Source organism: Trachymyrmex cornetzi, unplaced genomic scaffold (assembly GCF_001594075.2).
Source record: "Trachymyrmex cornetzi isolate Tcor2-1 unplaced genomic scaffold, Tcor1.1 scaffold248, whole genome shotgun sequence".
NCBI classification, from domain to species: Eukaryota; Metazoa; Arthropoda; class Insecta; order Hymenoptera; family Formicidae; genus Trachymyrmex; species Trachymyrmex cornetzi.
The window spans coordinates 2,424,155-2,444,231 of record NW_017297144.1 but is presented as its reverse complement, the minus strand read 5'-3'; the positions used below and the strand labels follow the sequence as shown (position 1 = coordinate 2,444,231).

The 20,077-nt window shown below is 35.2% G+C and overlaps 2 protein-coding genes across 3 annotated transcripts; one reads left to right on the top strand and one right to left on the bottom strand.

Moving 5' to 3' along the window:
* Positions 1-2,145: 2,145 nt before the first annotated feature.
* Positions 2,146-9,233, bottom strand: LOC108761438 (uncharacterized). 2 transcript variants are annotated; one of them, XM_018507986.1, is made up of 7 exons: positions 9,045-9,233; positions 8,676-8,938; positions 7,761-8,036; positions 6,482-6,914; positions 5,531-5,794; positions 3,917-4,187; positions 2,146-2,696 (listed from the first exon to the last, which is right to left on the bottom strand). In XM_018507986.1, exons 2-7 carry the CDS (start codon positions 8,917-8,919, stop codon positions 2,340-2,342), a joined length of 1,845 nt encoding a protein of 614 aa, XP_018363488.1. In that variant the 5' UTR covers positions 8,920-8,938; positions 9,045-9,233; the 3' UTR covers positions 2,146-2,339. The 2 variants fall into 2 exon arrangements, with proteins under 2 accessions (XP_018363488.1, XP_018363489.1); XM_018507987.1 differs by lacking the exon at positions 9,045-9,233 and having other exon boundaries at positions 8,637-8,702.
* A 957-nt stretch (positions 9,234-10,190) lies between these two features.
* On the top strand, positions 10,191-13,209 carry LOC108761439 (uncharacterized). Its single transcript, XM_018507988.1, has 3 exons — positions 10,191-10,391; positions 11,538-12,346; positions 12,713-13,209. The coding sequence occupies exons 1-3, from the start codon at positions 10,224-10,226 to the stop codon at positions 13,191-13,193; spliced, it is 1,458 nt and encodes a 485-aa protein (XP_018363490.1). The 5' UTR covers positions 10,191-10,223; the 3' UTR covers positions 13,194-13,209.
* Positions 13,210-20,077: the final 6,868 nt, after the last annotated feature.

Below are 20,077 nucleotides of genomic sequence, written 5' to 3'. Positions count from 1 at the left end.
ATCTTATTCTGTTTTATATATACCATCGGCAAATGTTTTCTTTATTAAATCATTTATTAACGTGATTTTATGAGACAAATTCTGATAAATATAATTCCTATAAAAGATAAACAATAATAATTTTAAAGCAGACGATCGATACCGCGAAAGCTATTCTAATTACTATGCGGCAGCTTTTATAAGCATCCTCGTGCACGAGAAGTAATCTTTGTAATCTATCTTCGTATAATCTGTCTTCGTAAGTTTCATGCGTATCTGGAACAATAACGCATAGTGACCTGTTTTCCAAGCTTAATAGAAATCCATCTCATGCTACACTGTAAAAAAATACATGCAACGTTACAACATTATACTATTGTTATGCTCATCTTCGCTCTGTCATTGACGTATTGTGCCTTTTCGTTACTCCGCAATGAAAAGGCAAGTACATTTATATAATTGAAGTCTAATTTATAGATATATATATATATAGAAATATTATATAATAATTGATCAATGAATTATGTACAATTTTTGTTAAGCTATATTATCGAAATTTATAACGTAAAAATGCAAACATAATATGTGTAATATTACCACTATTATATATTACAAACATTCGTACATACATACATGAAAATTAGAAATAGACTATAATTATATATATATTTTATAATTTTATATTATTGGGATATTTTGTCTAATATAAAAATATGTTTGAATTAGAAATAATTATGTGCTAATTTTTATATAAACATAATTTAAGATATTTCAACTATAAATTGTGTAATTTTATACATATTATTTTTGTGATTTTATATACTATTTAATTTTCAACGCGATTCCAAAAAAAACACAACATAACGTAATTCTTATACCATGCGTTAGACTTAACGTATCGCAAAAATACGAAGTAATTTGGAATTAATTAAATTCCAAATAGCAAATACACATTATATTTCATTTATTATATTCAATTTCCAACATACTAATTCTCTCTTTCTTCTCTCTCTTTCTTTCTCTTTCTACCGCTCAATATATTACCATATTGTCCCCACGCGGCGGCTAATTAATTATTCTTGCCAATTAACCGTCGGTATATCTCTGCGATAAAACGTCACAGACGTTTGCAAAAGGGAAAATGTAAAAGGCTGGGGCTGAAATTTCGGGCGATGATAACGATTGAAAAACGGGAAGAAAAAAAAATGAGGAGGGTTAAAAAAACTCAGAGAGTGTCATTGCGGTAAGGAGATTTTCCGCTACGGTGCTTTCGGTAGCTCCGCAGGCGTTCAGAATGTTGCTCATCTCAGATTGAAAGGCACGACGTCGTTATTGGAAAACGACCGTGCATCACGGCGAAATGGTCCTGTCAGACGTCGCCAGATTGAAACGCGAGAATAACGAGGCAGCGCAATGATGCGTGGTGAATAAAAAGAGAAGTTACCGATTGTGATTACGTAAAGTAGCGAAGTGAAACGTTGGTTGAAGATTCTTACCCTCCGAAGCTGACGTAAAAATTTATAACACAAAAATACTGACGTTGAGTCTGTAACCTATTTAATTTATGTTAATTATAAGAAAGGCATTACAATCTGTAAATAATTTTCTCAAATCATCAAAATAATTTCGTAAAAATCTCAAAAATAATGAATAATACTTTAAAAAGTTTTTTAAGCATCCCCTATATAATTATTTTGATGATCCAATGAAATTATTTTCAGATCTGCATCTTAAATTTTTAGATTCTTCAACAAAACCGTCTTTTCTGTATAATTTTATGTGAAATTTTAAGGAACCAAAATGACATAAAAAATGATATAAGTATATTTTAGCAAGATCCTATTTGCAGATGTAATGTAAAGAAAATTAAATTGTTTGACATTTTTTATAAAGAGATTTGTAATTAAATGGCTCCAATAGACCTACCGTCAGCTTCGGTGGGACGTAATTGAGTGGATCTAATAAACCCACGTCAGTTCCAAAGGGTTAATGCCACATTATGTCGACATAATATAATTACGGTTCCCACAAGTGATGAAAAACGGTATGAAGTTATCCTAACGAGTATTAAAAAGCGTACGTATTTTAAATACACATATTTTTATTACAAAACGTAAGTAAATTACCTTCATTAACGTAGAATAAAAACTGTGAATAAATCGACGAGGTACAGATTTTTTAATGGTCTTCAGTAAATTTATACTCAACAAATACGCGTTTATGACATAACGATTGAGCGATCCCTGTTCGCGAATCCACATCATTACATTTGCGTTTAGCGTCGCTAATTTACACTAAGTGCCGCGCAAACAATGCAAAAACACTATTGTTTGCATTGTCGATTGACGATTGACGATTGATTATTCGAACTCCTGAAAATTCACGAAACCCGGTCGCCTGCGCGGTGGGGCGTACTGCTTTAACAAAGCGATCCTGGCATCCCTCTCCGGGTCCTTCGGTGGGCTGGGTAATATGGTCCTTCGCGTGGATGGCATTTTGAACTTTCGATCGATTGGCTTGCAACCCGGCATGACGGAGAGTCGTCTCTCGGCGGGCACGACATCCATTCGCCGCCACAGAAAACCCACCTCCCCCTTCATCTCTTTTGGCATCAGCTCGAGGATAAGCTGCTGCCTAGCAGCGACGTCGTCAAAGTCACCGCTACGCTCCACGTCCATCTCGTCCACGATCCTTACGGCCCTTTCATAGAAATCTATCTGCGGATACATTTATAAGACCGATCCTTGAATTAAACACCCTGTGAATGGAGAATGCTTTGCTTATTCCCTACGTCAGCGACTCGATTGTGTCGCGTAATGGCGAAAACTGCTTCTCGCAAAAGAGGATCGTTACATTCGTCTTTAAGAAAAGATTTTCCGAAACGACAGTTTTCTTGTTATAATGTGAAAAAGACTACAGTGATTGTGTAAACAAGGGGAATATGTAATGCTTAAACGAAAAAGAAAATAAACTTTTCGTCGATCGTAAAAGATGTCAGCTATACAGTCCCTGCAAAAAATTTGAAATTGAAAATATATATTAATATTTATATTTATATAAAAATCAATACTAAAATTATATACGTATGAAACAGTTGTGTGAGTAACATCATGTATTTATTTATTTAACAATATATTTTTATAATTCACTTATTAAAATTATTATTTTTTATAATACTCAACTTAATGATGATAAAAATTGAATTTTTTTTGCATAAATATTTTAAATAATCAAGATTACTTATGCAAAATTTTATTGCGATTCACTGATCAGTTGTTCTGTAAATGAATAAAGTTAAATATAAAAACTTACACAAAAAAATAGAAATTTTTGTTATTCAAGTATTATAACAATAAGAAATAATAATAAATGCAGTAAATAAAATGTAAAAATGTATTGTTAAATAGTATATTTATTAATGTTAAATAGTATTAAATAGTATTATTCACACAACTGTTTCATTTGTATATTGTTTTAGTATTTATTTTTATATGGAAAATATAGACATTAACAACATTTTCAATTTCAAAATATTTGCAGGAACTGTGAGGCTGATACATTCTAAACAAACCTAACGAAAACACAAAATTCCGAAGAAAATTAATTCGTTGATTTAGTGAATATAACATGACTCGCGATAATACCCCAATGAATATATATTTCATCGTAGCGCGCCGCTAGACTTCATCTATTAAAAAATTCAAAAGATGCGATGGCGCGGATTGCTCTGAAGAGAGGAAAATTAGTGCTGCAAATTGCTGGCGGCGGTGAGCAAGTTGGTTTTAGTCGTCGTTTTCCGATACTTTTTAAACACATTCTCGCGCACGCCGCAAGCTAATTTTAAATAATGTGCGCATATCGATCGTAAAATAAATTCGACCGCAATATGGCGATGTCGTTACGAATTGGTTTGCGAATTTATAGATTTTATTTTTACCAGACAGTCGATATTAAGTTTTCTGGCGTGTGCAAGCGTTAAAAGCGCGATATCTCTCGCCTCGTTCCGATTATTCTGATAAATCTCAATCCGCAGCATCAGATGATCGATGTTCAGGACCCATTGGTCACAATTTGCCTCCCGCGCCATGTCCTGTCCCTTCTTAGCGTAGAATCTAGCCAGGTCGAAACGGTGTATGTCGATGAGAAACTTGCAAAATTCATGATGTAACCAGGCGAGTTCGAGCGGCACGGATGCCATAGCTAATCTCCTGTCCGAACCGCAAATATTGGGGTTATTTTCGAAATATCGATCAGTTAAATGGAAATTATTTTATAACGGATTAACCGCGAACATAATTATAACTGAAAATTATCACGCATAAATTATTACGTAATATTCTTAAATTATATAATCTATCTATAATTGTATAGATTATGTAACTTTATGCTAAACAGAGATAGAGGCAGCTGTTAAAGAGCGAACTCGTCAAATATAAATAAAGAATTAAAATAAAATAAAATATTAATATTTATGGCTTCAAGAATAAGTCCATTACAAATGAAATGCATATGTGATTCTCCAGAATTGTCAGTAAATTATATGTTCTTAAAGTGATAAATACAGTTTGCAAACAATTAAGATGTGATAGACAAAGTTAAAAATAAGAATGTAATGACATTAAACTATTATTTAATTCTTTATAGACTGGCAACTCCATTTGGAATAATTCCTTTTTTATTTTATAAACTGTTCGTACAATTTTTATGAAATTTGGCTTATAGAGTAATTTAATAATGCTTTATTCTAATCTGAGGTAAAAAATAAAATTTAAAATGAATTTAATATGATGGATATTATAAAAGAAATAATTTGATTATCCTAAAAAAAACTCGGTTTTTGAGAATTTTTAATTGTAACAACGATTTTTTAGTTTACCTTATTTGAAGCTCACCATTGCTACGTAAAAAATTAACACTAATTTCCAAACTGACTTTCAAACTCTGATTATAAACCCTGTGACACTAAATATTTCTTTATGAAGATTCCTATCCTTTTAAAATTCAATATTTTTAGATACCAAGAACTTTCTAAAAGTTCCTAGTTTCGCGATATAATCAAATAATTTTTTTTTAATTTGAATTTTATGATTCTGAGATCAGAATCTAATCCAGCGATCCCGAAAATCTTTAGAAAGTGGGATCATCCATAAGTTACTTTATTGGAAAACTCCGATCCTCAAAAGGATTAATAGAAAATGAAATTTACAGAAATACATAAATGAGAAACCGGTGTTTGACGAAATCTTCCATCAGTATTGCTTGTGATTTAAAATTCTAATAGCACAGAAATAAAATGTAAATGTCTACTAGCATAAAAGAGATAGATAACAGAGTAGATAAAAGTGTTTATTAATATTCTAAGGCAAGCTCTTTAAGAACATAGAAGTAAGTAAACAAAAGGATAAAGATAAAAGAAAATATATAGCAATATTAAAAAATACGAATAACAAAAATGATACAAATAAAATATGAAAATAAAAAGCTAAAAAAGACGGATATTTATGAGACATTATATATTCTGTCCTAAATTCTATTTATGAATAATTTATACTTCCGGAACATCTTCAACGTCTTCTTTGAATTCACAGTCGGCATCCACGCGAGATCAATGTCCCGGGGCAACGTTGCAACTCGTATTCCCAAGTGATGCTTCAAGTACCTCGTCTTCATTTCCTCGTTGTCCAGACACGTCAAATTACGCGTGTCGATGTATACTCGTGCCATCGTTTTGTACAGCGCATCTAGGCACCTTTGCTTCAGCGGAAACATCCTGTCTGTGTACGCGTCAAAGGTATCCTTGATGTGATAAACGAGCCTGGTAAAAGATCATGGCGTCAGGTCAGAATTTCATGAGTTCAAATAAGTTTAGAAATTTTATAAAGAACTTTGTTCACTTTTATATGGATTCTGAGCCTTACATATATAAAATTTAACTAACAAAACTTGGTTAAAATAAAAGATAAAATGTTCTATAAACACGATCCTTTTAAAGTCGGTGCTGTTCAGAGATATACTCTTTGAAACATTGGACATATTGGCACATTTTGGACATGAAATATAAATTATTTCGTAAACTATTATTTTTTTGGTAACTGTATGTTAATAAGTATTATTTTGTACACAGAATGAATTGAATGAATTAGTGAGTTAGTAAAGAAAACATAGTTTCTTTTCAAAAAAGTGTGCAATTTGCAATATTACATATCTCTTCTGAGAAGCAATTATTTACGTTTCTTTTACACTAATTGATTAAAGTACAGCAATAAAAAAGTGAATTGCCAGAATAGAGTATAAAATATTTCATGTGTAACTAAACCGTTAATTTTTTCATAATTCTACTTTAATACTTTTGTATGCAGAATAATTAAAGGAATCATACAATCCGTCTAACAATCAATTTGGGCGTAATTACTTTAATGATCTAACAAAATTATTTTCAAATTTGTATCTATCTAAATTTTTAGATACTTTAGCAAAACCGTTCTTTCCGTGCGTTACTGACTTGAAGAAGGTTGAGTAGTCCTTGTTGATTCTCGCGGTTTGTAAGAGACGCAAAAGAAAATCCGCCTTTATGATAATGATGTTCTTTCGCAATTTTCGCTCCTGTTCTAGCATCATTCTGCGTCCTTTCGAAATCTTACGAAGACGTCGTTGAAAGAGGGTAACGTAGAACGGCCGTCTCATACGCAGAAGATCCTGCAAGTACATCGCGTTACGGTAGCACGTATTCGCGAGGGTAAGCAGTTCGGTAATCGACCTTTTGCTCGGCGAAGCCACGGTCTCCGGCCGGTTCACAATCTCCTCAAGGAAATTCTTATCGATTGTCAAGTAACCCATATCCATTCTCGCTATAATGCGATGCAGTCGTTTCATTCGCGCCTGCCGTTGCACTTCAGGATCGTTCACCTTGAATCTCACCTCACCCTCCGCGATATCTGCAATCATAAAGCCGATTTTTGTGCACGTCAGATTATTATTGAGGCAATTTCAAAGTGGTTATACAAGCATTAATTTTTATTATTATTTTCCCTCTGTCGACCATGGAATTTTGCATCTTCCGTTAGCAATCTGATCTTTGAGCTTCAGTTCGGATTTTTATATTGTTCCAAACTGTAAAAATTTGAAAAAATTCTTGTATACTTGTGAAAACTTTAACGAGTTTTTACTACTATAGAAGTTGAATTGTCGGAAGGGCGATGAAACCCGAACAATTTAAAAAATTAAGTAATATGAAATATAACTTAATTATTAATTTTTTACATAACAGAAAATGGAATACTATTTGAGTATATTAGAGTTAGTATATTTTACAAATTTCTGTGGCCCATCCCACATTTTACTTATTGTTTACAGACACAAATTTATTTACCAGAATTCACAATCAAAGATTGACTGTACCTTAATCCAAATTATCCGACGGAGGATTATTATTTTATTAAAAAAAATTTTTTTTATTTCAAATAACGTACGTATAGTAGTAATATTTTCTGATAGATGTTGAGAGAAACGTGACGATTTTTCTCGGTCATATCACAGAGAAATATCAACCATATACTTATATCACAGTTACTTGACTTCGCTTCGGTAAAGCGAGGTCCGATAAGAACCCAGATATTTTCTTGCTCTACCATCATGAAAATTGAATTTCACCTCGTAAAAGTCAGTGAGCACTATTCCGAGTCGACTGTTCTCCCGCCATCACTCTCAAGTACTCGTTGAGAGAACTGATATCGCGAGCAAGCACGATCATTTGCTCACTTCGCTCGAATCGTGATACGCACCTGCGAGCTCGTCTTCCTCTTCCTCGAGCTTGCCGATTAGGAGCTCACGGTGCTTCCACAGACGTCGTATCCACGGGTAGAGCAGCAGCAGCGCGACGGGCGACGTGTTCCGGCCGATGCAATCTTCGATGGTCTCGTTTGCCTGATAGACGCCGTGTTCAAAGGTCATCCCGTGCCGCCGCATACCCTCGTAGGCGTGAACCAGACTGTGACTGAACTCACCGATCTGGAAAAGCGCCTCCATTCGCATCTGCCGCACTTTATAATGGCCAGGATCTGCGGAGAGTAAAACGATGATGCACGAATGTAGAGATCAAGCGTACTTTTTCTTCTGCTATTTTTTTTCTTTTTTTATGAAATTATCGAGCGACAGATGATTATCGAACATCATTGATCGACGCCCCTTAAGAGACCAACGTTTATACAGCACGATTTTTTACAGGATAAACGTTATTTGTAATACACATTCTCAAAAAACTACAATAATTATAGCGTGTAATTTTGGAACTTACTATTAGATGTATATTTACACACTTGTAAGTAAAGTTACAATTTACAAATAAAATTATTCTTCTTTATAGTAATTAAACAATTTGCAAAAGTAAATTTTTATTATATAAAAATGTATTTTTATTAAAGTAATTTTTATACGTATTATTTATGTAACTTTACATACTTTTTTACGCTATAGGCTGAAAATATGAAACGAGGTGAGTTTTAAGAAAACAGCCATAAATAAACAAAAGGTGTGAACGTGTTATTATTGTAAACGCATAAAAATAGAGTAGGCGGAACAGTTAATAACTGGGATAGTTGCAATAATATTTATTTGCATATCATGAAGATGCTAAAAAAGTATTCTTAATATCAAATTACGTTTTTAATTTTAGATCCTGTAGTTTCTTGCGGTCGTACCTATTTTCATACATTTCTCCGACAGTTTTTCTGCAGCGAAATATTTCGCGCACTTGATGAGAGCTTTGTAGAGACCAATTAACGTTCTTAGGTCCTCGACCTTGGCTGATTTGGACGCCTTTTCGAAATAATCTATGGCCAAGAGATATCTTCCCAGAGCAGTCAGTCGGTAGCCCCATTCACGATAAAGTATAGCTTCCCTGTAGACTTCGGGAGCTTCTTCCCCCTTCAACGCCACCGACATGATGATCTATTGAACGTTTCTAAGCAGAGAGAAAGTAATACACTTACTAGATACACAACACGATAGCAAAAATTAATATTTCCATAAAGATAGCAATAAATAATGAAAAATTATCAGAATCCTACGTTTTTCCTTCTAGACGATAAATTTTTTTATGTACGCGAAAAAACCGCGAGACTTGTGTTTTATTTTCACATGATTGCTTCTTTCGCGTTATTAAATTTTATTAATCACATTTATGATTTATTAAACTTGTGTTATCTCTCGCATTACGTGACACCGAAATGACAGATTGATGGATGGATCATCGTGGATGGAGCGTATCACGTGAAAATAGGTGAATATGAACGACGATACATTGCGACTGTCGCAGATTCCAAAATGTAGCTTTGCAATAATGTAATTTGACACAACCCGCAAAGTGCTAAATTTGGTTTATCCCAGCATATTCGTGGTTGTAAATTAGTAGATCAATAGAGAGAGAATAGCATAGCATTAGTTATAAATGAATTTCAATGGATTGAAACACCAACGATTTTAACAATGTATGTCAAAATATGTTTAGCATATTGGTACAATATATTGAAATATACGAAATTGCGATTGTTTTTTTATAAAGCATTATTTTTACAATTTAGAGCGAGATCCGAAATGCATATATACGCACAATGGAAAAGCAACGTTTGAGGTATTTTGCTATTCGCGAAACTAGGTCATTTTTCCTCGAGTTTTTTCACAGAAAGACTCCGCATTAGAGCCTACTTTCATTGTCGCGGTCCATTATACGCGACAATTAATGCCACAAAGGATTCTCTTATGTATATTGTGATATTTAGAAATGAAAGCGGATTGTGAAAATACTCCCTTGAACTGATCCCTGAAATACTCCAAGGAAATTCAGACGAGAACTTTTTGGCTGCCACGCTTTACATCTCAAAGAGAATATTCAATAAAATATTCAACAGAATATTCTGAGATTTTGGACCGTTCATTATTAAAGTCTTCATCAAAGCAGAAGTTAATTAACATTTTTATTGTAATGAAATATGCTAAATAACATGAGTCTAAAATATGTTGGAAAAAATGTTTAAAAGTATCGAAACGACAGTTCGTCTTTTAGGGAAGATTTCTTTGTATTTGTGTTCTTGTTGGTATTGTTGTTAGCTGTTAAAGAAATTATTATCGTTAGGAAATTGATAGAATATTATGTATATATTTTACAGATTACTATAAACCGACCAAGACGAATCCTCCTCGTAAACCATCGCGGACCATCGGGTTAACGGTGCCCTCGAGATGCGGTGATGGCTTTGTTGTATAGGTTCGCGCAGCTGCACGATCGCAGTGGCACGCGGGTCTTCTCCTTCGTCGTCACTAGGACCGTCGTGCGCGATCCTGAGAGGGACGTCACCAGCAAGGAACTAGTATGCGGTTTTCAAAGATGGGCCGTCGCTTTTTCGCGCGGGGAAAAGGTAATTTGAAATTTTGGTGATATATCCGACTATTTAATTTATTAACTAAAATTGCTAGTTATGAAATCTTTCCTACAGTCTATAAATTTCTAATTAATTCTCAGCAGAAATAATCATAAAAATTCTTTCTCTTCACTGAAAAAAAATCTGGTAATACCAAATGTACTTTGGTTAGCATTTTGGTACAATATTTAGTACATGTTACCAAACATAATAATAACAGTAAAGGAATGAAGGGGATTATCGATTTTGTTTTACTGAAATAACTCAATAGATATTTATGTTATATAGTTACTTTTGATACGTGTTTATTAGTCGTAAAGTAGTATTAATTATGCTATAATAGGTAAAAGCTTTTTGGATATAGAACGAACACAATTTACAAATAATTGAAGAAAAAATGCGATTTTGGAAGAGGACAGAGCTGGATATGAAATACCACTAACTAATATACATATAATAACTTTACACGTCGGATGCACACATTTTGTTATCAAATTTATTTCAATTATATCATTTGGAAGCCACAGTCAAGCTAGACTAAAGTTACAAAATTAATACCAATTACGTACTTCTCATAATTATATATGCACCCGTAAAACTGTCTGTTACCTGCAAAATTGAAATGCGGTTTTTGCGATGCATTTCAAAACACAGTAAGCATTAATGAACAATGGCCATCTTATAACCAGACTGTGTGAAGAAATAATTTTGACGGTTAAATTCCAGCACAAACTATACAAAATATCATCATATTCCACATTTCCCATTTATCTTATATAGCCTCCTTTCCTTTAAAATATAATAATAATAATAATAATAGTAAAGCATAATAATAATAGTAATTAACAATTTGGTAACAATAAGAAAAGTAAGATAATATTTAGAAAAATAAAATTAGTGTTTAGTCGATTTTGGTTATAACCAAAATTTAATTATGTGTGCGAAATTATTTTACTAAAGCTTTAGTAATTATATTATTTAGATTTGATTGTTATTACCAGACCTTTTTTCAGTATTATACGTAGAAAATCTATCCGTTTAGATTAACTCTCCCTGTCTTTCAACTATTGTTTAATTTATCTCGAAAGATATACAATGTGATTAAAATTAAATAACGAGTCCACATCCCCGATATTTACTAAGGTTCTGGGCGTATACTTGGTATGGCGTGGCGCGTCAAGAAACCTCCGCGTATACGTGGACTTCACGTTTACGCTGCTGAATCGGGAGCACTTCTCTATGAACGAGAGCTTTTCCGGCAAACGAGTCAAGTTTACGTACGAGGCGCCGGCCCAGGGCAACCGCAGTTACATCGCCGTAGCGGACCTCTACAGCCGTAATTTCGCCGATACAAACGGCGAGTTTCAGCTGGAGTTGTCCATGGCGAACGTGCGGACGGTCTATATGACGGAGGTCAGGATGCCAACGTCGGTGTTCTCGGCCGGCCAGACGAAGCCGAGCAAGCTGGAGACCGACTACTTCGCGTTCGGCGGTTTCGACTGGAATTTGGTCATCTATCCACACGGCAAGGACGCAGACGGTTGCCGCGGTCAGGACAGTCGCGTGAGCGTCTACCTGATGAGACTGTCGGGTTTCGATCATCGGTGCAGGGTGAGATACAACCTGGCTCTGGGCGAGGGTGAGCGGCGAATCGACTCCGGACAAATCGAGGATATATCCGACGCTGAGGGTTGTGGCTTCGGATGGCATACGAGGGTTAGATGGTCCGATATCGCGCACAAAGGCACGCTCCGTGTGTCGCTTGAGATGCTCGAGGCGAGGACCATTTGCGAGGTCGCGGTACAGGCGCTGGGCCCGTCGGTTCTGCCGGCTGCGCCCTGCTATGATCGCGACAAGCAGGCCTGGGCCATCCGCGCCGATCTCAACTCCGATACAGTCAGGCTGCATTTGGTGTACAAAGACATCCATAATGTGCCGAGGAATCATTTAAGGTACGTATTCTACTTTTATCGTTGAAAGTCGAAATCAGATTCATCAAAATCAGATTTAGATATAGAATAACGCATATATTTTTTAACGTATGGCAGATTTTCTTGTATTAGTTTAATATTTTTTTTATATAGAATAGATATGAAGAATTCTGGTCTGTAAACCAGTAATCAATTATTATAATCAGTTAGTACTGTCTGAAATTGTGGATCATTGTATTGACGTGTATGAATGTTCGTTCCTATTGTCTTTCTTTTTCTTAATAAAGATAGATTCTTTTCTAGAATCAACAGCGAGTCAAGTTTGAAAAACATCGAAAAGATAATGTCTATGAAACTAAAATTTTGAGAAAATTTTTGTGCGAACAGGTATGTCAGTTGGTCGGCATATCTGTTGAGAGGCGAGGGACCAAACATCACGGCGATTGGGATACCCGGCGAACCATTCAGCCGCTACTACGTTCAGGAGTCCGTTGACGAGGGCATCATCATGGAGACGAACGTGGACATGAACGAAGTAAAGGAGAATCATTGTCCATACCTCACGGACAAGGGTCAACTAAGAATCCGATTGGAATGGAACGAGAGCCACCTGCTCTTTCAGGCGACCTACCACAAGTACGACGACGTGTGTCGCGTACACAATCAACAGATGCGACGTGAGATCGTATCGCTGCAAGCGGAGAATTACAGTCTCGAGCGGCAGCTGTTCAGCTATCAGAAGAGCCTGGCGTACGCACAAGCGCAGCAGCAGCAACAGCAGCAACATCCAAATCAGCAGCATCACTCGGTGGTAGGTCATCAGGGTCATCTCGAGCGATCAGCGTCCAGTGATACTGAATACGCTTGACAAGTGGAACGCGAGTTATCAAAGTCACCAACACCACCGAATTACCGACGCCAGTTGCCGGCGGCGGTACCGGAAGAGGATCAACGGGTGCATCAGAACCTGGTTAGGATGATGGATCGACGGTTAAGCAACGTGCAGCTGCAGCAGCAACTCTATGAGGAACAGCGGCAGCATCATCGGCACAGTACCGGCAGCGGTGGCAGCGGCGTCTCCTCGCCCAGACGGAGCATTGATCGCAGCGGCCAAGAGTACCGTCGCAGCATCCTGCAGCAGCCCAGATCCAGCGTCGGCGCCAGGTCTAGCAATGGAGGCGGCGGTGGCGGCGGCGGCACTTACGAGAGCAACAACGATCGGTATGCCAGCTACTATCTGGGATACGTCGGCCAAGCGGCGCATAAGCGACGCAGGACCACATTCTGGGAGACGCTGACGGGTCTGGTGTGCTCTCTGGGTGCTCTGGCCTCCAGAGCGGCGAAGATGGCCGCCAGACGGGGCGATCCTCTATGAGGGTACGGCCGACGGCTGAAGACCCAACGCAATTGCGGGGGTGGGCAAACGCGCGGGAATGTGACATGGAACTCGTTGAGCATGCATATGTACATCGCATTCTGTCTATGTATGTCGGTGCAATATCTCGCGCCAAGCGGATTTCGAGAGATATCAATGACAGGAGTCACATAACGATCGAAGGAATTGTATAATCCTAACATAAAGTATATGGTTGGTATCTTTTTGTATTCGTTTCTTCAAAAATTATATTTCTGAATTGTATTCTTTCATATAGCCTTTTAATTTAAAATAGTATCATTTAAACTTAAGTTCTTCTACACTTTAATTATATTTCTTTTGTTATAGTAGTTCCTTAATAATATAGCGCAAATCACATTGACAAGATTGCAAAAATTCCTTTAAATTTCATAATTCTTTCAATTTATTTTTTTTTTATAATATACCATCAGGCGTACGAAAAATGTATCTTTCTATTTTTCATAAGATACGTTAGAAATGTACAATACAAAATATGCGTTGGACGCGCCATATACTCGCCGCACACACAGGGTCAGTCTTTATGCGAGACGTGTTTGCAAACGGTCCCGATTTAAGAGATCCCTGTACCGATTTTATGAGACAGAACATCCCGTATACATGTAACGTAGGAACACGGTAAGGAGCAAAAGAAAACCGAGGAAAGAGGATCGTAGGGTGAGTCTAGGGTCGCGTTCTCCTCGACTCTACACGACACACACAGATACACACAAATCTACACGCACACGCATACACACGTACACAAACATGAATCTATCTACTTGTCAATTTACTAAAGAACCTATTTTCCTCTAAAGACTTTTTTCACCTATTGTGTACATCGCCGTGGAAATAAGAGGATATACGCGTTGGCATAGTCGCCAAGCCAAGTAACAATACTGTAATTATTGTAGTACGTATATTAAACAGAACTTTAGAGTACAGTCAATGTTATATAAGCGAACAGATACGAGAGGAATGAAAGAAACGGAGAGGAAGAGGAGAGGGGAAAAAGCACGGACCTATGTGCTTCTTTGAATTTGAAGGCTCTTAAAAGGCTGCATCGCGATGCGCGTAACGCCATCGTTGTGCAAATTGAGTTCACTCAGACGCTCTAGTCAATTTCGTCCTCTTCAAATTGATCTTTTTACTACGAACATTAAGAGTGTCATTGTTATACAACTTTCTGCGTTTCCATTCAAGCTATCGCTACTTGCCGTACAAATATTAAGCCGAGAGATTGAGCCAGAGTATTTATTAATTCTAAAATAAAACATCTGAGACGTATGTGGATTAATAGGAATTGAGAAAAATATATTTTGTAAACTTACATTTATTATTTCTCACTCGCATTTATCTTTACAAAAAATTGAAATAATAGAAAATTAAAAAAAGATTTATTCCTTTAAATCAAGATAATTTTTCGTCTCTTTCATGTGGTAAATATAAAAAACTGTGTTGACATAAATTAGTGATACAAAAGTATAAATTAAACTTCCAAAGTTCTCGTGGGAAATTTCCTGGCTTTAAAAATTAGAAATTCAAATTTATAGAATAAATTTCTTTTACAACTCGCCTATATATCTTTCGAACGTCCTAAAGGAACCAATCAAGCGATCTCATATTACAAGTATCACACGATAATTAAAAGTATTTAAACTGAGAATCATACGCAGCCTTTAAAGCACAGACTTTCGTGTTAAACGAAAGTTAAATCAGGGTAAAAATATAAAAGAATAAGAAAAAGCGAATAAACCATTACTGATACGTATTATATACATGAATTGCCGATTAGCGTTGCCAAGGTGTCCTCAATTGAACGTCCGTCATTCTCCAAGAACATATGCTGTTTTGATGTTTTATTTATTATAATATTACATAAACAATAGCGCCTCATTTTCGCGATTTCATAGTATTTTAATATTTTTATAAATACACACTACATATCACACTATTTTAATGTCAATTTATTATTAATACGCACACTTTCGACAATTGTCCTTCTAAAGACTGCGACACACAAAAAAATTTAAGCAGTATAACGTGAGTAATAAGTGGACATTAGCCAATCACAGTAGAGACTATAAGCCAGTAACGTAAAATGTAAATCCAAAATGTTAATTTGCTTATTGCTTATGCCTTACTGCTTATATTTTCTTGTACGCAACAGCTTTTAAATGATGGACGCCTCGGCAACGCTAATAAACAATCCATACATTCCTGGTAGACAAATTTTACTGAAATTTCGCGTAAATTTAAAACTGATATTTTAACAAAATTGCTGAAAATTCGCTGAAATTTTACAATTTCGCAGAAAGATATATGTTAAAAATTCAACATAAAAATTTCAACAAGAACCGATTAATACAAATATGAAATGTTTTTCGCTGTATATATTCAATCGTACACAAGTTAAATCTTTCATTCAAATGCATTCCCTCGGATGAGATAACGTTGAAACAGTTACATTTCTTGTAAATCTTAGACGTTCCTCGACAAAATTGCGTTTGCTGTAATTACAGAATTTCGCGGTCTCTCTCGATGGCGTTCTCGTCTTACTTTACTCCTTGCCGTCAGAACGATACAATAATTTCCGCCTTGCCACGACGGTATTTTATCGTACGTGTGAGAACTCCATACTTATACATAGCCATACAAACCATGTACCATTCTGGTAGGTATATATACATATATATCTGCGACACCGGCAGGTAACATTTGATCGATACAGTATCGCCGGTCCGCACATTGGATGTTCCTCGTGAGCACGTATATGCACGCTTACGTACAGCCGAAACTGTCCTGCGTCATAATGTGTGTATGTGTGCATATGTACGTGTGCTTTCAGGTGATATGTCGCTCAGCTAGAAATTCTAGAGAACTGCGGCATCCATAGTATATGTCAATCTATCAGAACAAGAATTCGTTAACCAGAACCGCTAGCGACACATTTTCGTGTCATTCCTAAAATCAAAGTCATACAAAAAAAAACTGCATTCTCGACACATTATTATTTTCGCTTGACATAAAAAGTTTCTTGATCAAGTTGTCAAATTTTTAATAAGAAATGAAAGCAGTTTTTTAAACAAAGGAACAATTAGCAGTTTTAATGTTAATAGCTCGATTACTTCTGGAACAAAGTCAGGAAAAAATTTTTATGAAATGACATGAAATGTTTCCAAATTAATTTCAGTCTGAATTTTTCCAATTAGAGTTTGAAAAAAAGCTCACTCTTTATTGATCAATTTTAATTGATCAGTTTTTAAATCATGAATTTATTTTACATTTTTAAACATTTCAATCTGCGTATTATTGATCTTTACATGAATGATTGTGACAAAACATTGTTATCCATATTTCATATATCACGATAACATTTTGATTAATTTTAATATTGATAATGGCTATTAGAAAAGATTGTACAGTTAAAAGTATGGAAGTCTTTAATGAAGAATTTTAGGACGACAATGTAAGCGGCTCTAGGGAAACTGTAACAAAGTGTCAAAATTGCGAAAGGACCAGGCTCGCAATAGTAGCTCGTAACAATACGCCCATATCGCGCACAATCCGTGTACTAGTACTGCAGTCAATTTCATCGAGATTATATTGGTCTTGCTCGCCTCTCAGCGAGAAGATTCCCTCAGCATTCTACGACCGGGATAAATATCCGACCGTAGGAGAAAGCGCTCCTTTCCACCCGAAACTTTCTACGCGAACTCACGTTCGTCGCAAACGTATATAGCAGCAGCAGCTCTGACAATCGCACCTAATCTCATCTCACCATGATGAGAATCGAATATTTGTCCGCCGACGTGACCCCTGGCGTTTCCGTTTTGACACGTTTGAGGGAATCCTGACAATGTGTCTCGGCACGAAAAAAGGAAAAAGGTCGAATTAACATCGATCGCCAAATTTCTATTTAAAAAAGATACTAAAATAATATTGTAATTTAAAACAATTTTAAATCTGCGACAGATAATCCAAAAATGTTTTTATAAACGTTGCCATAACGAGGATTCGCATTATGTATACTGAAAGAAAAGTTTTAGGTACTTGTGACTTTTTTGTAATTATATAGTACTATAATTATAGTTACTACTGCTATAATATTAGTAATAATAATTATATTTAGAGTTCTATCAAAAAATAGTTTGTAGCAAAAATTATTATAAATATAGTTATTACTAGAAATAATTACAATTACTATAATTTAATTATAATCTATAGTCATTTTTTGGGCTAAACATATAAAACATATGATTGCAATGACTATAATTTAACTATAACTTAGTCGTTTTTGGGGCCAACCATACAAAATATGATTGCCCAAAAAATGACTATAAACTATAGTAATTGCAATTCTTTTTGTTTGTAATAATAACTGTATTTATATTATCATTTTCTGTGTTAACTACATATAATTTTGGATAGAACTTTAAATATAATTATTATTACTAACATAGCAGGAATATATGTATACATATATATATAGATCTGTAATTACATGATACCATAACTATTGATCACGTAATTATACAAGTCACAAATATCAACAATGTTTCTGTCAGTGTAGAAGATCCAAGAATTTTTGGACGTTTATTCGCGCGTCGATAGTTTTGAACTCCAATACTGTACTAAGTAACAAGTTTGTCGATCATTCTTGTGGGATACTTGAGAAGTTGAATCAAGCTCGGACAGAGATACGTATTGCAAAAGACGATCGCGAATGATACTTGATACTTTGACACATTTGCTGCACAGATACACTAGTTAATATTGTATTAAATTTCTCGTGCAACCGATACGGTTCGGCGATTCAATCAATTAATTTCATTCTCGCGATGGACGGTGCGCTGACGCAGTGAATGACAAGCTAAATCTGTTTTATTAAGTAGTTATGTAACATGAGACGAGCAAGAAGCACGCAAAATGTTTGAGATAAGAATATTCAAAATTTAAATATAGAGAAATAATTTAAATTACTAAAATAATCATGCCTTTTAATCAGTGGCATTATCTTTAAAGTTCGATGTTACATCTAATTAATTTAAAGAGAAGTATAGTATTAGATCCGATTTGAATAAAACATTTATTCTAGGCTACCTTAAGCCTAATTGACTTCTAATTGTTCGTGAGTAATCCATTCATAATACTGCATTACAAGATTTTTGTTTTTCAACACCTGAATGACAATTCTTATGTATTTTTAGCTACTAAAAAGAATTTAAGATTGAAAAAGTTCCATTACTGACAGATTTTAAGAAATCAAGGACTTAGTTTTTGAAAAAACTTTACGAAAAATTTATGACTTTTTTCTTCTACTTTACATAGTTAAGTATAATATAAGAATCACCATTCAGGTGTTCAGAAATAGAAACTCTTTGTAAATTAGTGTAATTTTTTTACATTAAATACTACCAATAAATTTTATTATTTTGATACATCATTTAAAATTCTATACATAAATAAGAAAAGGAGCTTCGTATTTATTTTATATCATATTTCATATCACACTTATTTTCAGATATTGTAAAAAATATTTAAATTTCTGATAGCTGATGTTTATTCAAATTATATACGAAATTCAAAAGCGGAATTTCTAAAAATTGAAAGGTAATGAAATTTTTTTGAAATTATTTTTAATGTAAAAAGCCTTACAAGAAACACTCATCACTTGAAATAAAAAGTTCAATCAAAATTTGCTGCATAAAATAAAGATAAGGAATGCCATGTGAAAGGGAGACGCGTCGGCGGACAAATTTACGCGCAGAAAATAATACGAATGCTCTAGTGATAGTGACACGCGCAATTGCGCTTATTAGTTCGTACATGCGGCGGATCGATCAATCCCGCAATCGATCACGAGTTCTTTCCTCGCGCGCGCGTTTTATTCTACCTTCATTCACGCTCGTTTACTTGCGGACACCTTATTCGTTCGACAGAACACACACATTACACATACACACATGTTATACCTATATGTGTATATACGATTTTTCGATGTGTACATCGTCGTTTTCTGCGCCATTGTGTCGCAGCCGATCCAGCAATTTCCGTGACTCTTCTGCGACTTGCGCCTCTCTAAGGTCGATCGACACAATCGCGACACTTCACCATGTACTAATCGTCGTCCTTCGCGGCGAGATTTCATACTTGCAAATAGCAAACGCTTCGAAGTATCCTTAGAGGGATTACCACGATCGACCTTCTCGTATTCGACTTTAATCCGACAAATCTGGAGAATAATCAACAGCAAATTGGTTAATCAAGGTCAAGGTAAACGTGCACAGCACGAGATTGCGAATAGATTATGTTTAAATGAACCATGTGTATATAAATATTATATATATATATATATA

Coding starts and splice junctions, on each gene's coding strand:
- LOC108761438 (XM_018507986.1), bottom strand. CDS start 8,919: ATGTCGGTGGCGTTGAAGGGGGAAGAAGCTCCCGAAGTCTACAGGGAA. Junction 4,188..5,530: donor ACGTTGAAGATGTTCCGGAA/GTATAAATTATT, acceptor CGGTTCGGACAG/GAGATTAGCTATGGCATCCG. Junction 2,697..3,916: donor AACTTAATATCGACTGTCTG/GTAAAAATAAAA, acceptor ATGTATCCGCAG/ATAGATTTCTATGAAAGGGC.
- LOC108761439 (XM_018507988.1), top strand. CDS start 10,224: ATGGCTTTGTTGTATAGGTTCGCGCAGCTGCACGATCGCAGTGGCACG. Junction 10,392..11,537: donor CTTTTTCGCGCGGGGAAAAG/GTAATTTGAAAT, acceptor ATATTTACTAAG/GTTCTGGGCGTATACTTGGT. Junction 12,347..12,712: donor GTGCCGAGGAATCATTTAAG/GTACGTATTCTA, acceptor TTGTGCGAACAG/GTATGTCAGTTGGTCGGCAT.